General features: G+C 38.2%; 1 protein-coding gene across 13 annotated transcripts in view; it reads right to left on the bottom strand.

Annotated features, from left to right (window-relative positions):
• Positions 1–18,630, bottom strand: part of Ptprm (protein tyrosine phosphatase receptor type M) — an 832,110-nt gene that overhangs the window by 320,282 nt on the left and 493,198 nt on the right. For all 13 annotated transcript variants that reach the window (XM_070029553.1, XM_070029556.1, XM_070029555.1 and 10 more), the window contains one exon: positions 17,231–17,333. In XM_070029553.1, coding sequence (XP_069885654.1) covers positions 17,231–17,333 — 103 coding nt within the window. The remainder of the gene's footprint in view (positions 1–17,230; positions 17,334–18,630) is intronic.

Here is an 18,630-nt window from a genome sequence, read left to right as displayed (position 1 = left end):
ATAACCTAGAAAAGAACATCTGAACATCTTTCATGTAGTTGCATAGACTTGAAAGTTCAAATGTGATAAAATGATTTTAGCTTTCTCCTAACTTTGAGTTCTTTCAGAGGAATCCTGTAACAGATTGGAAATGTACTTAAATTTTGGTGTCCTAATTCATTTCATGATTAAACCCTTCATTGTTAAGTCCATTTTCTAATCCATTTATTCCATTTCTTATCAACATAAAATATTAGAGAGTTACCCAACTGATTAACAGAAGGACAGACGGAGCAGAGGAGACAGGGAAGACTCAGTGATCCTTTCATTGTGCTCTTGTTAAATCCTTTAAAACAAGCTTTATTCAGTATTCCAGAGACTCAGAATCTTGCTACTTAATGGAACTTTAGAGCCACTTTGGCCCTGATTTGCAAGTTTTGATACAATTCATACCTTCTCTATGTATAAAAAGAAGAGAGATTGGTATTGATATCTTTCTGAAGGCTATTATTTAGGGATAGTATTCATTATACACAAAGCATACAAAATAAGTGTGCAACCAAGGTTTATTGGCAGACAACCACAAGAAATGGGATGCCTTTCTTGTTCAGGTATAGTCCCTGACAAAACCCATTACCACTCACTGAAATAACACTCAAATAATGTGGCATGGTAAGACTTAACTAGCTTTTCACAAGTATGTCCCCAGTTTAACATGAGGAAAAATTGGCTCTGAATTCAATATGTTGCATCATTTTAGAATTCCTTAGATTCCTACCTGAAGCCTTATCATTAAGAGCAAATGACCTTACACTGTTCTGAACCATTAAATTGCAAATGATAACTGGTAATTAGTTTCACAGACAGTGGGCACTGGATAATACATGGCACAGCACCAGCATACCTTTGGGATTGAGCACCCTCTGTTATCATCTTTAATTTGTCTTTTTCCTATTGTGATCTGAAGGCTGGTCATAAATTCCCATGAAATATTTCTGGGCCACTACAAATATACTTTATGTTCTCTCAGCTATAACTCATTACACAAAGCTTTCCTGGTACTGGTTAGTTACCAGTGGGGGGGGGGAGAGAGAGAGAGAGAGAGAGAGAGAGAGAGAGAGAGAGAGAGAGAGAGAGAGAGAGAGAGAGAGAGAGAGAGAGAGAGAGAGAGAGAGAGAGAGAGAGAGGAGTGTGTGTGTGTGTGTGTGTGTGTGTGTGTGTGTGCTCTTAAGAGTTCAATTCCCTGTTGCTCTGCTAGTCAGGCATAAATTCTACTAGAATAAAATATTAATTATAGCTGAAAGATTGGATAAGAAATATGAACACAATTACCATTCCATATTGTGAACATAGGGCAGATTGGAAAAATTCTGTAGTTATTAAGGACTGTAATAACAACAACAGTAACAACAACAATAATAATAAAAGGATCATGTTAGACTTAGGCTGTGAAGCTTTCAAAAAGGACAACTGTCTTTAACCCTCCCAACAGGTACCATATTTGCAGTAAATCAGTAAATCACTGAGAGTAATTTCTACTGCATTTTGAACAATGGAGACATTTTCCTTTGCATTTCCTATATCACCTGTTTATGTTTATCTTGATGCTATCATTATGACTTCATAATAAAAAAGATCACATATAAAAAAGTAAAATTCAAGGGCATGGCCCTGGTGCCTCATGCTTGTAACCCTAGCAACTCAGAAGACTGATATCAGTGATTTGAGGCCAACCTGGGAAGGAAAGTCTAAGAGATTCCATCTCCAAATAGCCAAAAAACAAAACAAAATTAAATAAACAGACTGGAGGCATGACTCAAGTGTTAGAGTACCAGCTGTGAGCAAGAAATATGACACTGCAAGGTCCTGAGTTGAAGCCCCACTACTGGCATTAAAAATATAATTCAAGATCAGTTATTGTTATGAAAATTGCTCTATTAAACAGCCCTAGTAATTTCAGTGAAATTAGAAATCGAATACTTTGATGCCCCATCGTTCAGAATATTCTTACTATGGAAATCTTTTCAAAGAATTTTAGATTTTGGAGTATCTGGGATTTCAGAATTTCTTACTATGGATATTCAACTGGTCAAGTCTATCTCCAAATCTGAAAGAATTTTGAAATCTAAAACATTTTTTGTCTCAAGCATGCAGCATAAGGAATATTATACTTATTTCAGAATATTTCTGTCCTGAGCCATTTAATTGCTGTGGGTGATATGAGCAGGGATGGGTATGGTCACCCAAGGAGCAGGTGCCAAAACAGGAGTGCCACTGAGTTCCACAACACTGAAGTGGAAGCTACCATCTACAGGGGCTGGTTCCAGCTTTCCCAACAAAACTATCCACCACCTACCTAATCTTTCAACCTCTCATATCTCCTGATTCCTGGCACAAAGACAGGGCAAACTGGGACATTAATAAATGTGAAGAAAATTATTTAACTCTTCTGTTTGTCCTTTTCATGATTTTTTTCATGCTCTAATAACCCCTGAGTTACCCTCCCTCCCAGTATTCCTCAAAATATCAAAGATTTTCTCATTCAATTCTCACACTGCCTGGCTCCTGGCAGGACTCTCATACAGGGCATGAAAGCCAGGGTAGTCTTGCCCCACTAGCCCTGAGAGGAGAAAGGTCAGGGGAGTGGGGAGGGAGACCAGCTGAAGGGGCACACTTGGTCAAATTGAAAGTACTCTTCCTGCCGCTAGAACCACTCCTGAGGTAACATGACCTATAATTCCTCAACTTCAGCACATTAATTCATATCTAAATTTGCTTTTGGCAGTATTGGGTTTGAACTTAGGGCCTCAAATTTGCTTGAGTTTCTTGCTTGACTGGTGTGCTACCACTTGAGCCATGTCTCCAGCACACTTTTCACTGAGTCTCCTGAGTAGCTAAGATTACCAATATGAGCTATTGGTTCCTAGCTCATATATATTTTAATTACTAAGGTCAATTCAAAATGTTTCTTTGATCTTTGGGGAATGGTGATAGGAGAATTTAGTCCCAGAAGCCATCTTAGCCTTTAAGGTGGGCAGCCTCCCGTCCCCTCTCCCCCATAGTTGGTCTGTGGCTTCTCCTCAACAGGAAGTCTGGGTTCACTAGTACAGTTACATGTGAGGCTCTTTTCAGGAGACTACAGTTCTCTGATCTAATACACAGAATCCTTCAGAGGAGATTATGTGGAGGAGAAAGATACTTGAAAAACAGAATATGGAAGGCAATACAGTGTATTTTTATGCACAGAAACAAGTTTGAAATGGAGTTTGAGGAAAAGTTAAATTAAGTTTCATTGTATAAATGCTATAATACATATAGTCTATTATTATTGTTATCTTTCCCCTACAATTTTTAAAGCTTCTTACCAAGGGTTCTTGAAGAACAAACTTCATTTCCAAAATGAATTTATAAAAAAGACTGACATTGTCATCTAAGAAGCAACATTAATAAAAGTGATCTTTGTTTCCTGGCAGTAAGGAATCCACAGTCTTATTTTTTAATACAATAAAACTTACCTAAAAGCAGGTAGGGAAGGGTAGGGGTGATCCTAAGAGATTTCTGTAAACATGCAACTGTGGAGACCTGGCAATAGTAATTGATAATGAAACAAGCTAATATCATGATATGAAAACTGAGGTTTTACCATAGAATGAATAGCATTCTGCTCTTTGTCCCCAGTGAAAAAGAGAAATTACTAGATTGAAAGTCAGAGTTCCTTTCCTGAAAGCATTTAGCAAGGGATAGAACCTTTCCTCAAGAGTCCAGAACTGAGACAAAAAACATTTAGTCCTAATAAGTTAAGACTTTTCTATGATGTACATTTCTTCAGTGAACTAAAAATGAACAGTCAAAGGGTACTTAAAAGCACCTCAAAATACTAGGCATAAGGCTCAAGTTCAAGGATAGCCCAGACAGAAATGTCTATGAGACTCAATCATCAAAATACTAAGTAAAAGGCAGGCTAGACTTGTGGCTCAAGTGGTAGAGCACCAGTTGAGCAAATGCAAGGTGCTGAGTTCAATGTCCAGTGCTGCCAAATGAATAAATTGGTAAGTAAATATGAATAAATGAGGAAATTAATAAATAAATAAAATGACCTAGCCCTCTAATGCAATATGCTCTAGCTTCTTAACGTTACAAGACTAAATGCTTAGGGGATTGTGATGGAGCTTGGCCTGAGCCGCTCCCAAACTATTTTAGTCTGAAAATAAATAATGAAGAAAACTAAGAACATTGCTTCTAAGAATTAAGTAATAAGGGTAGACTATAGCATGACAATCTAGAAACAAAGGTAGAAGAAAGGGGAAAAAAAGTCTGTTAATATGCAGAAGAGTCCACATCTACAAAGGACAGTGCAAGCACTTTGCTCCAAACAGTCAGCAGGGAAGATGCCCCATGACCAAGGGCAGTGGGGAACCAGGGCAGCAGGAAGGAGACAGGGTATCCAGGGCTCATCAGCCCTGAGGATCGGAGTTCAGTATTTGGAGTTATTCAGAAAGTGCCTGGCTTTGGGGTAAAAGAGTACAAGTCTATGAACCTTCCCAAACCTCAGTTTCTTCAACTGTCAAGGAATCTGGGATCTAACAGAGAAGGCTGCCCTGGACAATTTAAAAGTATTCTATAAATGACCAAGCAGAGTCCTGGAACATTACAGCTCTTACTCCAAGTAGCAATTCTGATTTGCTATCATTATAGTTATTACATCTCTATCACAAGTTGCTCAGAAGACCTTAATGGAGAGTTTGGGGGGATATTACACTAGGACTTGGAGGATGTTCTAAGACAGGCTGAATAAAAGGGAGGCCATGTTATCTACCAGTTACTTCTGCTATTAATGGACAGTAAGAAAAGTTTCCTACCTGGGGTATCGGCCATATGAGGTGCCATCCAATTTGTGTACAGGTCATTAACTCTAGTTACTTGGTCATCTCTAGTTACCCTTGAGACATATATTATTAATGTGTCCCTAACTGATGAGGGAGATTGAGTCTCAGAAAAGGTGTACAAGCTTCCTCAGGTTATGGGTATATAACTCCATGCTGAGGCTGCATTGCATTGTAGTTCTTAACGCTTTGTGCTTTCCTTCTGCCATAATTCCAAACTACAATGCTCTTACTGATGAAGGTCTTTGGATGGGGCAGGAGATCTTCTATATCATTGATGATATCAGAATGCACAAAGAACATTAATGCCCAGGGAATATAAAGGACAGCAGTGATTAGATATTTCAAGTATACTACTAAGGCAGCACATCAAAGGAATGAAGGCCAAAGAGTAAATAGGTCAATATGTTTTGTAGACAAAATATCTTTATCCTCTCTTATGTTAACAAAGTGGTTGAAAATTCTTATCTTCCAATTCCCTAATCCCTTTTCCCTTTTCATTTCTTTTTTGCTGGTACTGGGGCTTGAATTCAGGCCGGGTGCCGTCCCTTAGCTTTTTTTGGTGAAGGCTGGCACTCTACCACCCCACACAGCTCTATGTCGGACTTTTTTTTTTAACTGTTTAATTGGATTCCCTGTTGCACTGGCTTCCAACTGAGATCCTTAGATCTCACTCTCCTACTTGGCTAGAGTTACAACTGTGAGCCACCAGTGCTCAGCTTTTGCCTAATCTTTTAAGGACTATTCTTTTCACATGTTTTCCTAAAATTTGAAGAGAGGACTCTGTAATACCCTTTTGTTTCCTCAGCTCACAGGAATTCATTTACAGAAAAACCATGTGAGAGTCTGCAAAGGAAATGCAGGTGCTGACTCCAGGAGAGTCAGGTAACAGATACAGACTTTCTTAAAGAAGAGATGGAGATGGTGTTTTGGAGAGAAAGTCTTTGCCCAGTGCAGGAATTTTCCTCCTGCTGTCTCCCAGTAACTCTTCTTTGTCCTATGAAAACCCTTTGCACCCTTGACTCACCCCATAAGTGACCCATCCATCTTCCAACCAAAAGCCTCAAATACCCACTTACTTCCTCTGTGTCTCTACCCTACTCCCAGCTCATATGCAAATCAACTCTTAGTTTTGCCCTAGTAAAAACCTTTCTAGTTCAATAATTTTAATAAAACAAAAAAAATACTGGGAGCTTGGCACAGATCCAGGATTAGAAATACTGAGTAATAATTTTATATGACAGTCCCTGTTTTTGAAAGGCCTGATGGTTTAGCAGCCAGTATATAAGAGTAGAGTGAGCTAGTTTGAGAGAATAGCAGGCCAGAGAAGACCCAAAGAGTTGTCAGTCACTCAGGCCATATCTAAGAAGAGGATGGAAAAAATTGTGAGTAGTGAGTATATATGTGTTTGAGGTAGGAGCCATATACAGAAGGAAGAGGGGATTCCATTAAGAAAACATCACACGCAAAATACATATGAACTAAATGTCTCAGTACCCTGCATACTCTCAGGACTGAGGATGGTTCTCTCTCCACCTCTACATGGTTCTTTCTCTGTATCGTTTCAGTTACCCAAAGTACAAAATATGAAATTAAAAATCCAAAGAAATAAAATTGTGGGTTCCAAATTGCATGCTGTTCTGAGTAGTATGGTGAGCTGCTGGTCCAGTCTCACTCAGCCTGTGATGTATCCTGCCTTTCTGCACTATATATGCTACAGTCCCCTTGGCCACTAAGTAACTGTCTCAGTTATCAGATTAACTATTGTGTATCTCAGTGTTTGTGATCACATCATCCTTATCTTACCTAATTATAGCCTCCATGTGGAATACCAGTCAGCAATTTTATTAAGTTATAATTATGATTTATTAAGTTATTATTACTATGGTTCTGTTAATTGCTACAGTTAATATTTTATATACTTAACTGTGAATTAAACTTTATTACAGATATGTATGGATAGGGAAAAACATGGTATATAGACATTTTAGCAGTAGTTGTGATTTCAGGAATCTACTAGGAGTCTTGGGAAGTATCCTCCAATACTGCCAGTTCCAGCTGAAGGGTGGCTCCCAGGAGGCTCTCATAGAAAGTGACTAGGTGCCAGAAGCCTTGCATATTAGAGGAAGCATGGCTTTCTCTGCAGACCATGTACAGCCTGGATGGGTTATTCTGAAGCAGGCGAATGAAAGCTCTGATAGTAAAGACATGGATTGGAGATGTCAGAAACAGAAGTATGCACGGAGGCAGTCATTAATGGTGTGGATGGACAGGGAAGGATAAATGTTCTAAAGAGACAGTACAGATAGGCAAACAAACCATGACCTTCCTGATGGGATCTATCTGGATGGCTGAAATGGCTCATTTGAAATAAATTTTCTGAATTTCTTTTCTCAATAAAAATGAATGAATGAATGAATGAATGAATAACTGATTGATTCAGGGTAAAGGCTCATTGTTCTTTTATGCTTCTCCACTATAGGAAAGGGTCATGGTATCTAACTTTTATTTAAAGATCACAATATGAATTCAAAACTCTACTTGCTGAATAGTTAAAGGGAGGTCTTGGGTCTCTGGTTTCTTAACTGGAAAAGTTTTCAGGTGATAATTAGTTCTGTTGGCAAAGGAAAGAATGAGTTTCAGTTTGATAAACATTTACCTAACGATTAATTAGGTTGGAGATACTGAATAGTACTCAGAAAGGAAATAATGAAAATCCTATTACATTTACATACATTTTTGTGTAATTTGGATTTGGAAAATAGTCACTCACAAGATTAAGTCCATAAATCAAATTAAGGCTCCCAATTGCTGGCCCAGACCTCATGTGTGTATTTTCAATTTTATTAACTAGGATGACCACTTTCACATCCCTCAGACATTTCTTTATTTTTCTTCTTTATGATGTTTATTTTCCTTTTTTATCTTTAAGGAGTTGTACAAAGAACTTTCAATTCAACATATCAGTTAGTGAGTATAATGCATTTTGATCAAAGTCATCATCATTCTCTTTCATCTTTCCCAACCTTACCATCCCTTCAATTTTTCTAGTTCCATTTTCACACACACACACACACACACACACACACACACACACACACACACACACACACACACACACACACACACACACACACACACCATATTATGACTGCATTTCCCATCCTTCCTCACTCTATTCTCTCATTCTCATACATTTCTTCTATCCAATGAACCTGAAGACCAATGGTCTTGCCTGGTCACTTCCTACTTTCCTATTTAGTTTCAGCTTTCCTAATTCACTCTCAGGAAGACATGGTGGAGATTCCCTGCATGTGGCTGGTCAATCTGGATATATCAAGTAGCACTAATCACAGCCAGCACCCTGGCCTAAAGACAGCCAGCACTGGTGAATGAAGAGTGACTGAATCATGGCCAACAGTCATCCCTAAAGCTCCCATAATATTTGTCATTGGGAAATGGAGCTGTGGCTCAAGTGGTAGAGTGCTAGCCTTGAGCTCAGGGACAGTGCTCAGGCCCAGAGTTCAAGCCCCATGACCGACCAAAAACTGACCCCCCCAAAAAAACCCACCATAATATGTGTCAGTGTAATAATGAGATGTACAAGACGTTATGTTGAAAAACGAACATAACAACTTTGGTGGGGGGGGGAGCAGGTAGAAGTTGGGGGGGGTATGGGAAGGGATGGGAAAGGAAGGGAAGGGGAAACAAAGGAGGAGGCAACAATGCTTGATAAGAAATGTACTCATTATCTTGCCCATGTAATTGTAACTCCTCTGTACGGTATTTTCACAATAAAAAATTAAAATTAAAAAATATTTGTCGGTGTAATGAAGGGTGAGGATTTCAACTACATGCTTGTACCTCATCTTTGTCTCTTCTTTGTCTCTTCCCCTTTGCAATACCTCTTAGATTACAACACACACTTCTTCTTCAGTCATCCATCCACATTCCCTGTCCTGTTACTTTTAGTTTGTTTTTGAGATAGGGCTTTACTAACTTTGCTTTAGTTTGCCTCAGTCATTCTGTCTGCTTTCTGAGTAGTGGGAATTACAGCTCTGAACCAACCCTGCCCATCCATTCTCCTTTCACTTTTTATTCCATCTCCTATAGCTGATATTTATAGCAAAACATATTCATATGCACATACCCCTGAACAATACATATCTTTCATGATCCAGCTTCTTGGCCCCAGAGTTTTATTGCCTTTCAAAACTCTTAGCAGACTTCCTATGTATGAACCACTCCCTGTGCAGGACACTTGTCTCTGTCCTAATCACTACTACAGAGGCCCAAATCCCACAGTGGTTTCCCTCTCATCTACTTCCACTGCATCACCAGTGAGTACTGAATGAAAAGTGATCCTAACCCAGCTTTACAAGAAAATCTGGTTTCATCCTTGTGTGGGAAAGCTCAGGATCTAGGATATTTGGAAATTTGTAATGGTCACAAAATTATTCAGAGAAAGATGGATACGAAAGTAAGTTTACGGAAGTGGCGCTGTAGCTCAAGTGGTAGAGCACTAGCCTTGAGCTGAAGAGCTGAGGGACAGTGCTCAGGCCCAGAGTTCAAGCCCCAATACCGACCAAAAAAAAAAGAAAGAAAGAAAGTTTACACAGCTCCAGAAAATATGTTCTTTCCTTGTATCATTGTAGCTCAGTTTAAAAGTTAGGTCACTCACATGGCCTAATAAGCTGAAGAATCATTTGATTATTGGTAGGAATGTAAACTAGTACAGTCACTATGACAAAGAACCCGAAGTTCCAAAGAAAGCTAGAAATAGAGCTCCCATAAATCCAGATATCTTCTTGTAGGCATAAACCTGAAGAAGTAAAAATCAGCATACAACAAAGATACCTGTACAGTATATCAATTTACAATAGCCAAGTTATGAAATCAGCCATCAGCCTCTAGCTCTGTCCTCTAGGCTGATTCTCAGATGAATAGACAATGAAAATGCACATGCATACATGCACGTGTGCACACACACACAGATATTATTCAGCCCTAAAAAGAACAAAAATAAGAACAAAATGATGTTGCCTGTTAGAGGTTATTATGTTAAACAACAAAAAAAGATGAGCTGAGAGTAAAGGATGGATTTCTAGGTGAGGGAGAGAGTATAGGCAGAGGATGAAAGCTTAGAGACCAAAGATGGTAGGAAGTTAGATATGATCAAATAATAACATATGCAAAGACAGACATACCACAGTAAAACCCATTCATTTGTTCCATTAATATGCATTAATTTTAAGTTTAAAATTTAATTTTAAAATTTAAAGGAAATACTGTAGGAGGAGAGACTGATTTCATCTACTGAAAAGCATTTCATCTGACAGCTCAGGAGGGAGAGGCAGGAGTATTGCAAGTTCAAGGCCAGCCTGGGCTACAAAATTATAATGTATTAATTTAAAAATAAAGTTATTTTCAAATTTATATTACAGAATCTTTAGAAAATTCTTTTAATGGAGGAGAGGTACTAGGTTTAACTCAAAGCCTTGTGCTTGCTAGGCTGACATACTACCACTTGAGCTTGCCTCAATCCCTGTTTTTCCTGGTTCCTGTCTAGGTATGTGTCTGAACTGAGATATGCCTATTTTATGTTTCCCCTTGTTACTGGGATCACAAGTATGCAACACTGCATCCATCTTTCCTCTGTGAAGATAAAGTCCCATAGACTTTTCTGCCAGTTCTGGCCTGGAGTTGCAATCCTCAGTTCCATGCCAGCCAGATATTCATGCCACTGCAGACAGCTATGGCTTAAGAAAGGGTCCGGCAAGCCTTTCTGTTCAAGGCTGGCTTAGAACTCAACCCTCCCATTCTCAGCATTCTAAGCAACTAAGTTTGTGAGTGTCAGCAACTGATGGCTGGCTTTCACAATCTTTAGATATTAATGTCAATTTTGTATTATGAGATTTTCCACTAAAGGATATAAATTCTCAAGATAATGTAATCATTCATTCTGGCAAGAAAACATTATAGAAAGGTATACTTCATTGTGAGTAAATAACAAGAGATGAACACTATTTTCAAGTCACTATTTAACCAATTCCTTTTAACCAGAATCAAACTCTTCAACAAAACTGTTCAAATTAGAGGGAGATTTTTAGGATCTGAGGAATAAATTATAATATAAGCATAGGTCCAAATGGACCTACAGTGGTAGATGAGTCACAAATATCTCTGTCTTTTAAGGAAATGGAAGAGGAATTTGATTCTTTGAGGATGAGTATAGCACTGGACTCCCTGTATTATAAATATGACATGTTTCACTGGCTGTTTGTAAAAATGTCACATTGTAAATTTTACTGTTGCTAAATAATCTTTCATAGTAGTCACATACAGAAGATCAGTTTCTTTTGCTTTCTGGCTAAGTTTATTCAGCTGAGCTGATAATACACATGATTAGGTGATCATTCAGATACCACCAGGAAGATACTTAAAGAGTGTTGAACTTTCTTCAGGAATCAGGAGAGAGTTCACTACTTTCCAATAAGGTCAGTTCTTAAGAGTAAGGGTCGGAATTCAATTCCCAATGCCCTCTCTACAATTCTTGAAGGCTTGCAAATATATAAACAGATAGGTAGCCATAGGAGTGAGGTTGTTTAGGAATACTATTTATAGTTTTGCTGATGGTAGAAATTGTCAAATGTATAAGTAAGTTTTCATTAAAATTAGATTTTTCATGGTATCAGATTTGAGAAGACAAATATGGAACAGCTAGGGGGGTTGATATGTAAAGAGAAACAAGACAAATGACTATTGGTAAGGTTTGAAGGGGGCCACAGCAAGGATACATAGTCACATTTAAGCAATTGTATCCTATGTTCAAAGTACATTTGACATGTTTAAAGACACTAGCTCATTTAACCTGGAGAAGAAGCTCATGAGTTTGACAGCCTAAATGGCTCCTTATATAAAAAAGGTAACTGGATGTTCAAGAAGAATCAATAGACCCAAAGTCTCTTCTTTTGGACTTAGAGACAGAATCAAATTGGTGCTACAGTTTAAGGTTTCTTTTGTTTGTTTTTGTTTGTTTTTCCAATATATGGTTCTAAATCTAACATCCATGTTCTAAATCATATGCAAACAGTTATATTGCAATTTCTTTCTATTTTTTTTTTTTTTTGTATGTGTCAGCTTGAACTCAGGGCCTCCGTGCTGTACCTGAGCCTCTTTGTGCTCAAGGCTAGTGTTCTACCACTTGAGCCACAATGCCACTTCCAATTTTTAAGTAGTTAATTGGAGATAAGAGTCTCAAAGGGACTTTTATTCCTGGACTGGCTTTGAACTGCCATCCTCAGATCTCCAGCCTCCTGAATAGCTAGGATTACAGGTGTGAGCCACCAGTGCCTAGCTATTTTGCAATTTCTAATACAGGAAACTTCTTAAAACACAATTCTTATCTCCTATCACTCACAATAATGATATCTTCCTTATTAAACTTCCTATCTAACACAGATTCAATGATCACTCCTGTGCTGAGTTCTCTTAACTAGAAATGGCAATCTGGTGATCAGGTGGTGGGGACATGCAGATAAGCTGATGGCCTATTGGAGAAATGATCTCATTTCCCATTTGGTGCTAGGATCAAGGCAAATAGAAAATATATAGCACATTTTCTGAAAATAAATACAACTCCTTCACTGCCTAGTTTTCTTCAATGCATATGCAACACACACACACACACACACACACACACACACACACACACACACACACACACACAAGCAAAATCACAGCAAAGAGCTTATGTAAAACTCGTAATTTATTTAGAGTTGCTCTCTGACTGTCAGAATACATGGTTCCCTCTGATGGACTGCATCTACACAGAACGAACTATGGAGAGAAGAAATGAAGTCACCTCAATGAATAAAAGAATATTAAGGTATTTCCCTGTCTTATTAAAGAAAAAAAAGTTGAAATAAAGCATAGACATTAAACTTCTAACTTACTGGTTAGAATGATGGAATTTATGTTCTTGTTGGCCACATCAAGATTGAGATAATGTTATGTGACAGAGCTGATGTGATGATCATTAAAAAGACAATAATTATCTGCAGTGAGAACTGAGTGCAATTTCAGGAATCTGCCTTAAACAAGCTGAGTATTTGCATGGAATCAATATACAAGCACCTCACCTACTGAAATGTGTAAATGAAGTACTAACACCAATGAATTTCCAACCCCAGTGAATGTGGATCAAACAAAATCAAATCAATTGAGAGAACAAGCTTTAGAAATCATACAATGACAGTCTTTTTGAACACATAATGCTGTGCAAAATTCAAGAAAGCAAACAGATGTTCAAATCCCTTTCCCTTCTTTCTTCTAGTGTTTGTCTTATCATTTGGGAGAGACTTTCTTGTATTGCAGTTTGATTACATGAGCATTTTGCAAACTTCCAGATGTGTTCAAATGTTTTAATCTACATTATGGCTTTATAATACAGGTCCATAAGATTCTCTAATCAGAGTGCTCTCTAAACATTAAATGAAACTAAGAATTGTAATATACCTCATTCATTTTGAGAGGATGATGGATTTTCCCCCCAAACTCATCTTCTCTATATATTGGCCTTCCATCTCTTCAATAGATAATTATGTTGTGATATGTAATAAATCTCTTGAAGAGAATATACACTCTTCTGCTCAAAAGAAGATGAAAGAGAACAAAAAACGTTGACAGTTAAGGTTGAGTTAATTTTCTCTCTCTTATTTATACCATGATAATTTGCTCACTTTAAGATAGCCATCTGCCGGGCACTGGTGGCTCACACCTGTAATCCTAGCTACTCAGAAGGCTAAGATCTGAGTATTGCAGTTTGAAGCCAATCCAGGCAGATAAATTCATGAGACTCTTAATTCCAATTAGCCAGCAAAGATCTACAAGTGAAGGTATGATTTAAGAGGTCGAGTTCCAGACAAGAAGTGAGGCCCTGACTTCAAGCTCCAGTATTGGTACATTTGGGCACTTGGTACACACACACACACACACACACACACACACACACACACACACACACACACACACACACACACACACACACACACACACACACACACACACACACACACACACACACACACACACACACACACACACACACACACACACACACACACGACAGATAGACAGGTCTTCTTCCTACTGAGGTGGGATGGTGGTATCCATAGTGGCTTTCCCTGTAATGCTTACTGAATAGTTTCTCAGGAGTGTCAATCCTGATTCTAGCAATTTGGATTATGGACAGATAACAAGTATATTAATCTCAATATGCTAAAGCTGTGTGTTCAAGAAGCAGCAATCTAGTTGGAATGCAAAGTGGTCCTGGAAATTTCAATTAATAATGAGGTAATATTTAACCAAAGAAGTGTTGTAATGGTCTTGGAAGCCAGGATGTTATAATAATTGTATATTAGGGTGTACAATGGGACCCTATTTCAGCTGACTTCAGAAATGATTTTGCCAAGGTGAAATGAAGTAAAAGTGGACGTCATCCAGGTAGTTTAGACTCTGATAAACATTTCAATCTTTTGTTTTCCTTCTTCTTCTTTTTTTATATAAACAAGAATAGAACATCTGAGGACATTTGTAAGTTAACTAACTAGTAAGGTCCTAAAGCTGCTTCAAACAACAAAGTATAAAACTAAATAATAAGAATGTCTTACCAAGGCATAGCAGAAAATCTGAATGGTAGTTTGCAAGGCACTGGATACTTTAAAAAGACAGAAAGAGATTGCCCAAAGAGAAATTCCTTCAAAACGTAGACATGGTAAAGTCTAATAGACATGGACAGAATCTGAGTAAAAGGATTTGAGGATAAAATACAACAAAAAATTTTAAATATGTAAAAAGAACACAAGAGAACAGAGAGTAACTGGCTACTATTTTATTTTTATTTTTTCAGTCCTGGGGCTTGACCTCAGGGCGTGGTCACTGTCCCTTAGCTCTTTTGCTCAAGGCTAGCACTCTACCACTTGAGACACAGCACCACTTCTGGCTTTTTCTGTTTATGTGGTACTGAGGAATCAAACCCAGGGCTTTATGCATGCTAGGCAAGCACTCTACCACTAAGCCACATTCCCAGCCCATAACTGGCTACTTTTAAGAACTGATTAAGACTTCTGCTTCTTTCAGCTGGAAGTTGGTAATATCAGGTGACCTTCAACCTTTCTGTTATTGCAATTCTTCACAATAAAAGTCCTCCCACCACTGTACCAATCATGGCTGTTATCTATCACTGAATCTGGGTAACCATTAGGATGTTTCCAAAAGATACTGTTCCCAAGGCTCTGTATAAATTTTTATTTAATGTACAATGAACTTTTTCTTTTGGGGTCCGGTCGTGGGGCCTGGGCACTGTCCCTCAGCTCTTCAGCTCAAGGCTAGCACTCTACCACTTGAGTCACAGTGCCACTTCTGGGTTTTTTCTTTTTGCTTATCTGGTGCTGAGGGTTTGAACCCAGGGCCTCAGGCATGCAAGGCAAGCGCTCTACCACTGAGCCAACTTCCCAGCCCCTACAATGAACTTTTTGAAATGAAAAAAAACTCTGACCCCAGGGTATAGACACAACTGTTTTGTAGTCAGCTCTGAGGAATGTGTGCATTGGATCATACAGCTTAGTGCAAGCATTCAACAAGCACAGATCTACACAGGCAGCCCCAGGAGTAGCAAGCACATCATTCTTTTCAGTAGTAATGCCATCCCAAACCCAGATAGTGCAGCTCTGCCTTCTTTCATAGTTCTTACAAACTGCATCTATGACAGCAAATTCGAATGCTTACAAAAGGTATCATGTTGCATAGTTAAACAGTAAATTCACAGAATTCTGTGAATTTACAGATAAAAATTCCCATGATTCTACCCTAACCTGATGCTACTTGGTTTATGGTGTTATGAGCTTACACTTGCATATATGTTATTAACTGGAAAAAGCCCAACTGTTTGTCCTGTGACAGTGCAGAGAAAATGTGATGTAATATAGTTCTAAAAGGAACCATGGACAAACTGTACACAGCCTGGGCTATGAATGGAAAAGTTACCTGGTGCTATTCACAATAATAGATTATATGGAAGAAAATCCATTCTGATGACAAAAGTAAAATATTGAAATATCTGTGAAATAAGTAGAAATTCCATTTTCTCAGGTTAATAAGCTTTTGACAAGCATATACTCAGGATTATTCTGCCATTCTTTTGCTCCTTCCTAGGAAGAATAATTTAATTTATGCATTCACTATAAAAGTTACACTTTATAATTCTTAGTTATGTAAATCATAATAGAATGAGAAATTGGGCCTAGATATTGGTAATAAACTTAAATCTGTTCAAATAAAGACTTCACAATACTCTTTACAAGCATTTGTTCCTCTTTAGAAAACAAGTATCAGCCAGATATAGTGGTGTGTGACCATAATCCAGACTATGGGAAGGTGGAATTAGGAGGTTATAGTTCAAGGCTAGCCTAGACACACATTTTAGAGGGACTCTATGTGAAAAGCATACTAAAATTAAAAGGACTAATGCTGTGGATCAAGTTGTATGACACTGGGCTACAAAGTGCTATGCCCTGAAATTAATTCTCAATACCACCGAACCCTTCCCTGAAAAAAAAATAGCAAAAATTTCTTTGGTAGTTTGGTTCATTCCTGTAATCTTAATTACTTAAAAGATCAGTAGGATCATGGTTTAAGTCAAAAAATGTTTTTGAGACCCCACCTAGACCAATAAAGAGAATGTGGTGGTGCACACCTATAATCTTAGCTATATTCGGTAGTATAAAAGAAAATCATGGTCCTGGGCTGGCTTAAGTAAAAAGTGAGACCCTATCTCAAAAGTAATCACAGCAAAGAGCTGGAGGCATGACTCAACTGGTTGAGTACTTGCCTTGCAAGCACAAATCCCTGAGCTCAAACCTCAATATGGCTAATAAATACATACATACATAATAAAAATAAAGAACTCTAGAATCAAATAAAAAATTATGAGAATAATCCTACATTAAATATTCAATTGAGTAGCCAATTTCTGAAGTTGAATGACATAAAAATCTAAGCAAACATATTAAAAGGTCCACTTTAAAAGAGAGAGAATGGAGGGGAAGAGAAAGGAGCTCAAGACCAAAATGTTGTCTGCCCTTAGGCAAATGAACTGCGGCAAGCAATCACCAGTGGGAAGTAAAGGCCTCCTCTACTAACCAGTGTTTTTTCCTTTAGCTTCCAAAGAACAACTCCCTTTAATCAGAACAACACAGGACTCATGCAGACTGAAGTTTGTAGCAAATTCCCAGGAAAAATATTGGAGAAATCAACTCCATTTTTTCTTTCTTCTCTCTAGAGCCAGCCTACCCTCCCCTGCTCCATACCTGACAGGTGCGCCTCTGCTCTGTGCAGGTTTCAGCAGGACTGTCACTGTGTTGTCAGTTTGATTTAAAGGTGTCTCAAGTTCATAAGCTGGCATAGACGGTGCTAGGAAAAAAAGCATTAGATGGTAGACACATTATTTATGGCTTATCTTTGTAATTTACTCTTTTACAAAAAAAATCACTAAGTTTTTAATACTCTTACTTTAAATTGCAGCTATTAACTGACCACAAGCAAGGTTGATGAGTATTGTCTACACAGAAAAATGAGAAGCTGCTAAAATTAGCACATACTGAGTGCCTTCTCTGATCCTGAGTTGAAATTGGGGCATATCGGAGGTCTTAGTGAAGTTCTGTTTTGCGACTGGGATCCTGGCTAAATGGATGTAGTCTGCTGTCAAAAACATTTATCAAGCTGGAAATCTGTAACTGGTGCACTGTAGTATAAACATGTGATAGTCACTAAAAGATTTAAACACATGCTTAAGTTTGGAAATAATCAATAGGACCATAAAACTGCACTTTACCGTTTTTCTATCAAAGTCAAGGTTTCTCACATATCAAAGAACCCTCCTGGGACAGGCACCAGTGGTTCATGCCTCTAATTCTAGCAACTCAGATCTGAGATCTGAGGATCACGGTTCAGAGCCAGTTAGGGCAGGAAAGACCATGAGACTCTTACCTCTAATTAACCACCAGAAAACCAGAAGTAGCTTGTGGCTCTGGCAGAGGGTTATCCTTGAGGGAAAAAGCTCAGTTACAGTGCTCAAGCGCTGAGTTCAAGCTCTATGACCACCATGACCACCACCCACAAGAACCCTCCTAGAGTTTAAGGAAAGCGGTGGAGGCCACAGGGACTTACTGGAGCTGGTAATAACCAGACACACATGGGAACTAAAGAATGATCTAGTGAATTCGACTTTTGGATGTGTTTCATTTAAATCAGTGTAATAACCTCAGAACCATCAGAGTTAGGCGTCTCAGAAGATGAGAAACTATTCTCCACAGATATGCAGTTCAAAGTAACAGAGACACAAAAAGAGCATTACAAGCAAATAGAATTTCACAAATATTAGTTCTCTTCCCAAAGTGAAAGCAATTTCCAGGCCATTTGCTGACATTCTTTCTTCTCACCATATGTACCAGCTCTTTTCAGTAATTATGCTCCACTCTGGACAAGACAAATCACCTTGTGGATCTGTGATGTGTCTTTGAGGGGGAGGCACTGTTTTCTATACCCACAGAAAGAGGTACTCTGATGGAGAAGCTGGAAACTGTTTCTTTCTCCCAAAAATAGTTCTTTTTAATGACATATAAAAATGCTTTTATGTAACAGACATACTTTGTTCCTCAGTTTTGCTAGGCAAATTTTTTTAAAATATATTTTTATTGTAAAGATACTA

The sequence above is a fragment of the Dipodomys merriami genome, unplaced genomic scaffold, assembly GCF_024711535.1.
Source record: "Dipodomys merriami isolate MVZ:Mamm:240054 unplaced genomic scaffold, mDipMer1.0.p SCAF_2, whole genome shotgun sequence".
NCBI classification, from domain to species: domain Eukaryota; kingdom Metazoa; phylum Chordata; class Mammalia; order Rodentia; family Heteromyidae; genus Dipodomys; species Dipodomys merriami.
The sequence above is the reverse complement of the archived record's forward strand: the minus strand, read 5'-3'. Positions and strand labels throughout refer to the sequence as shown.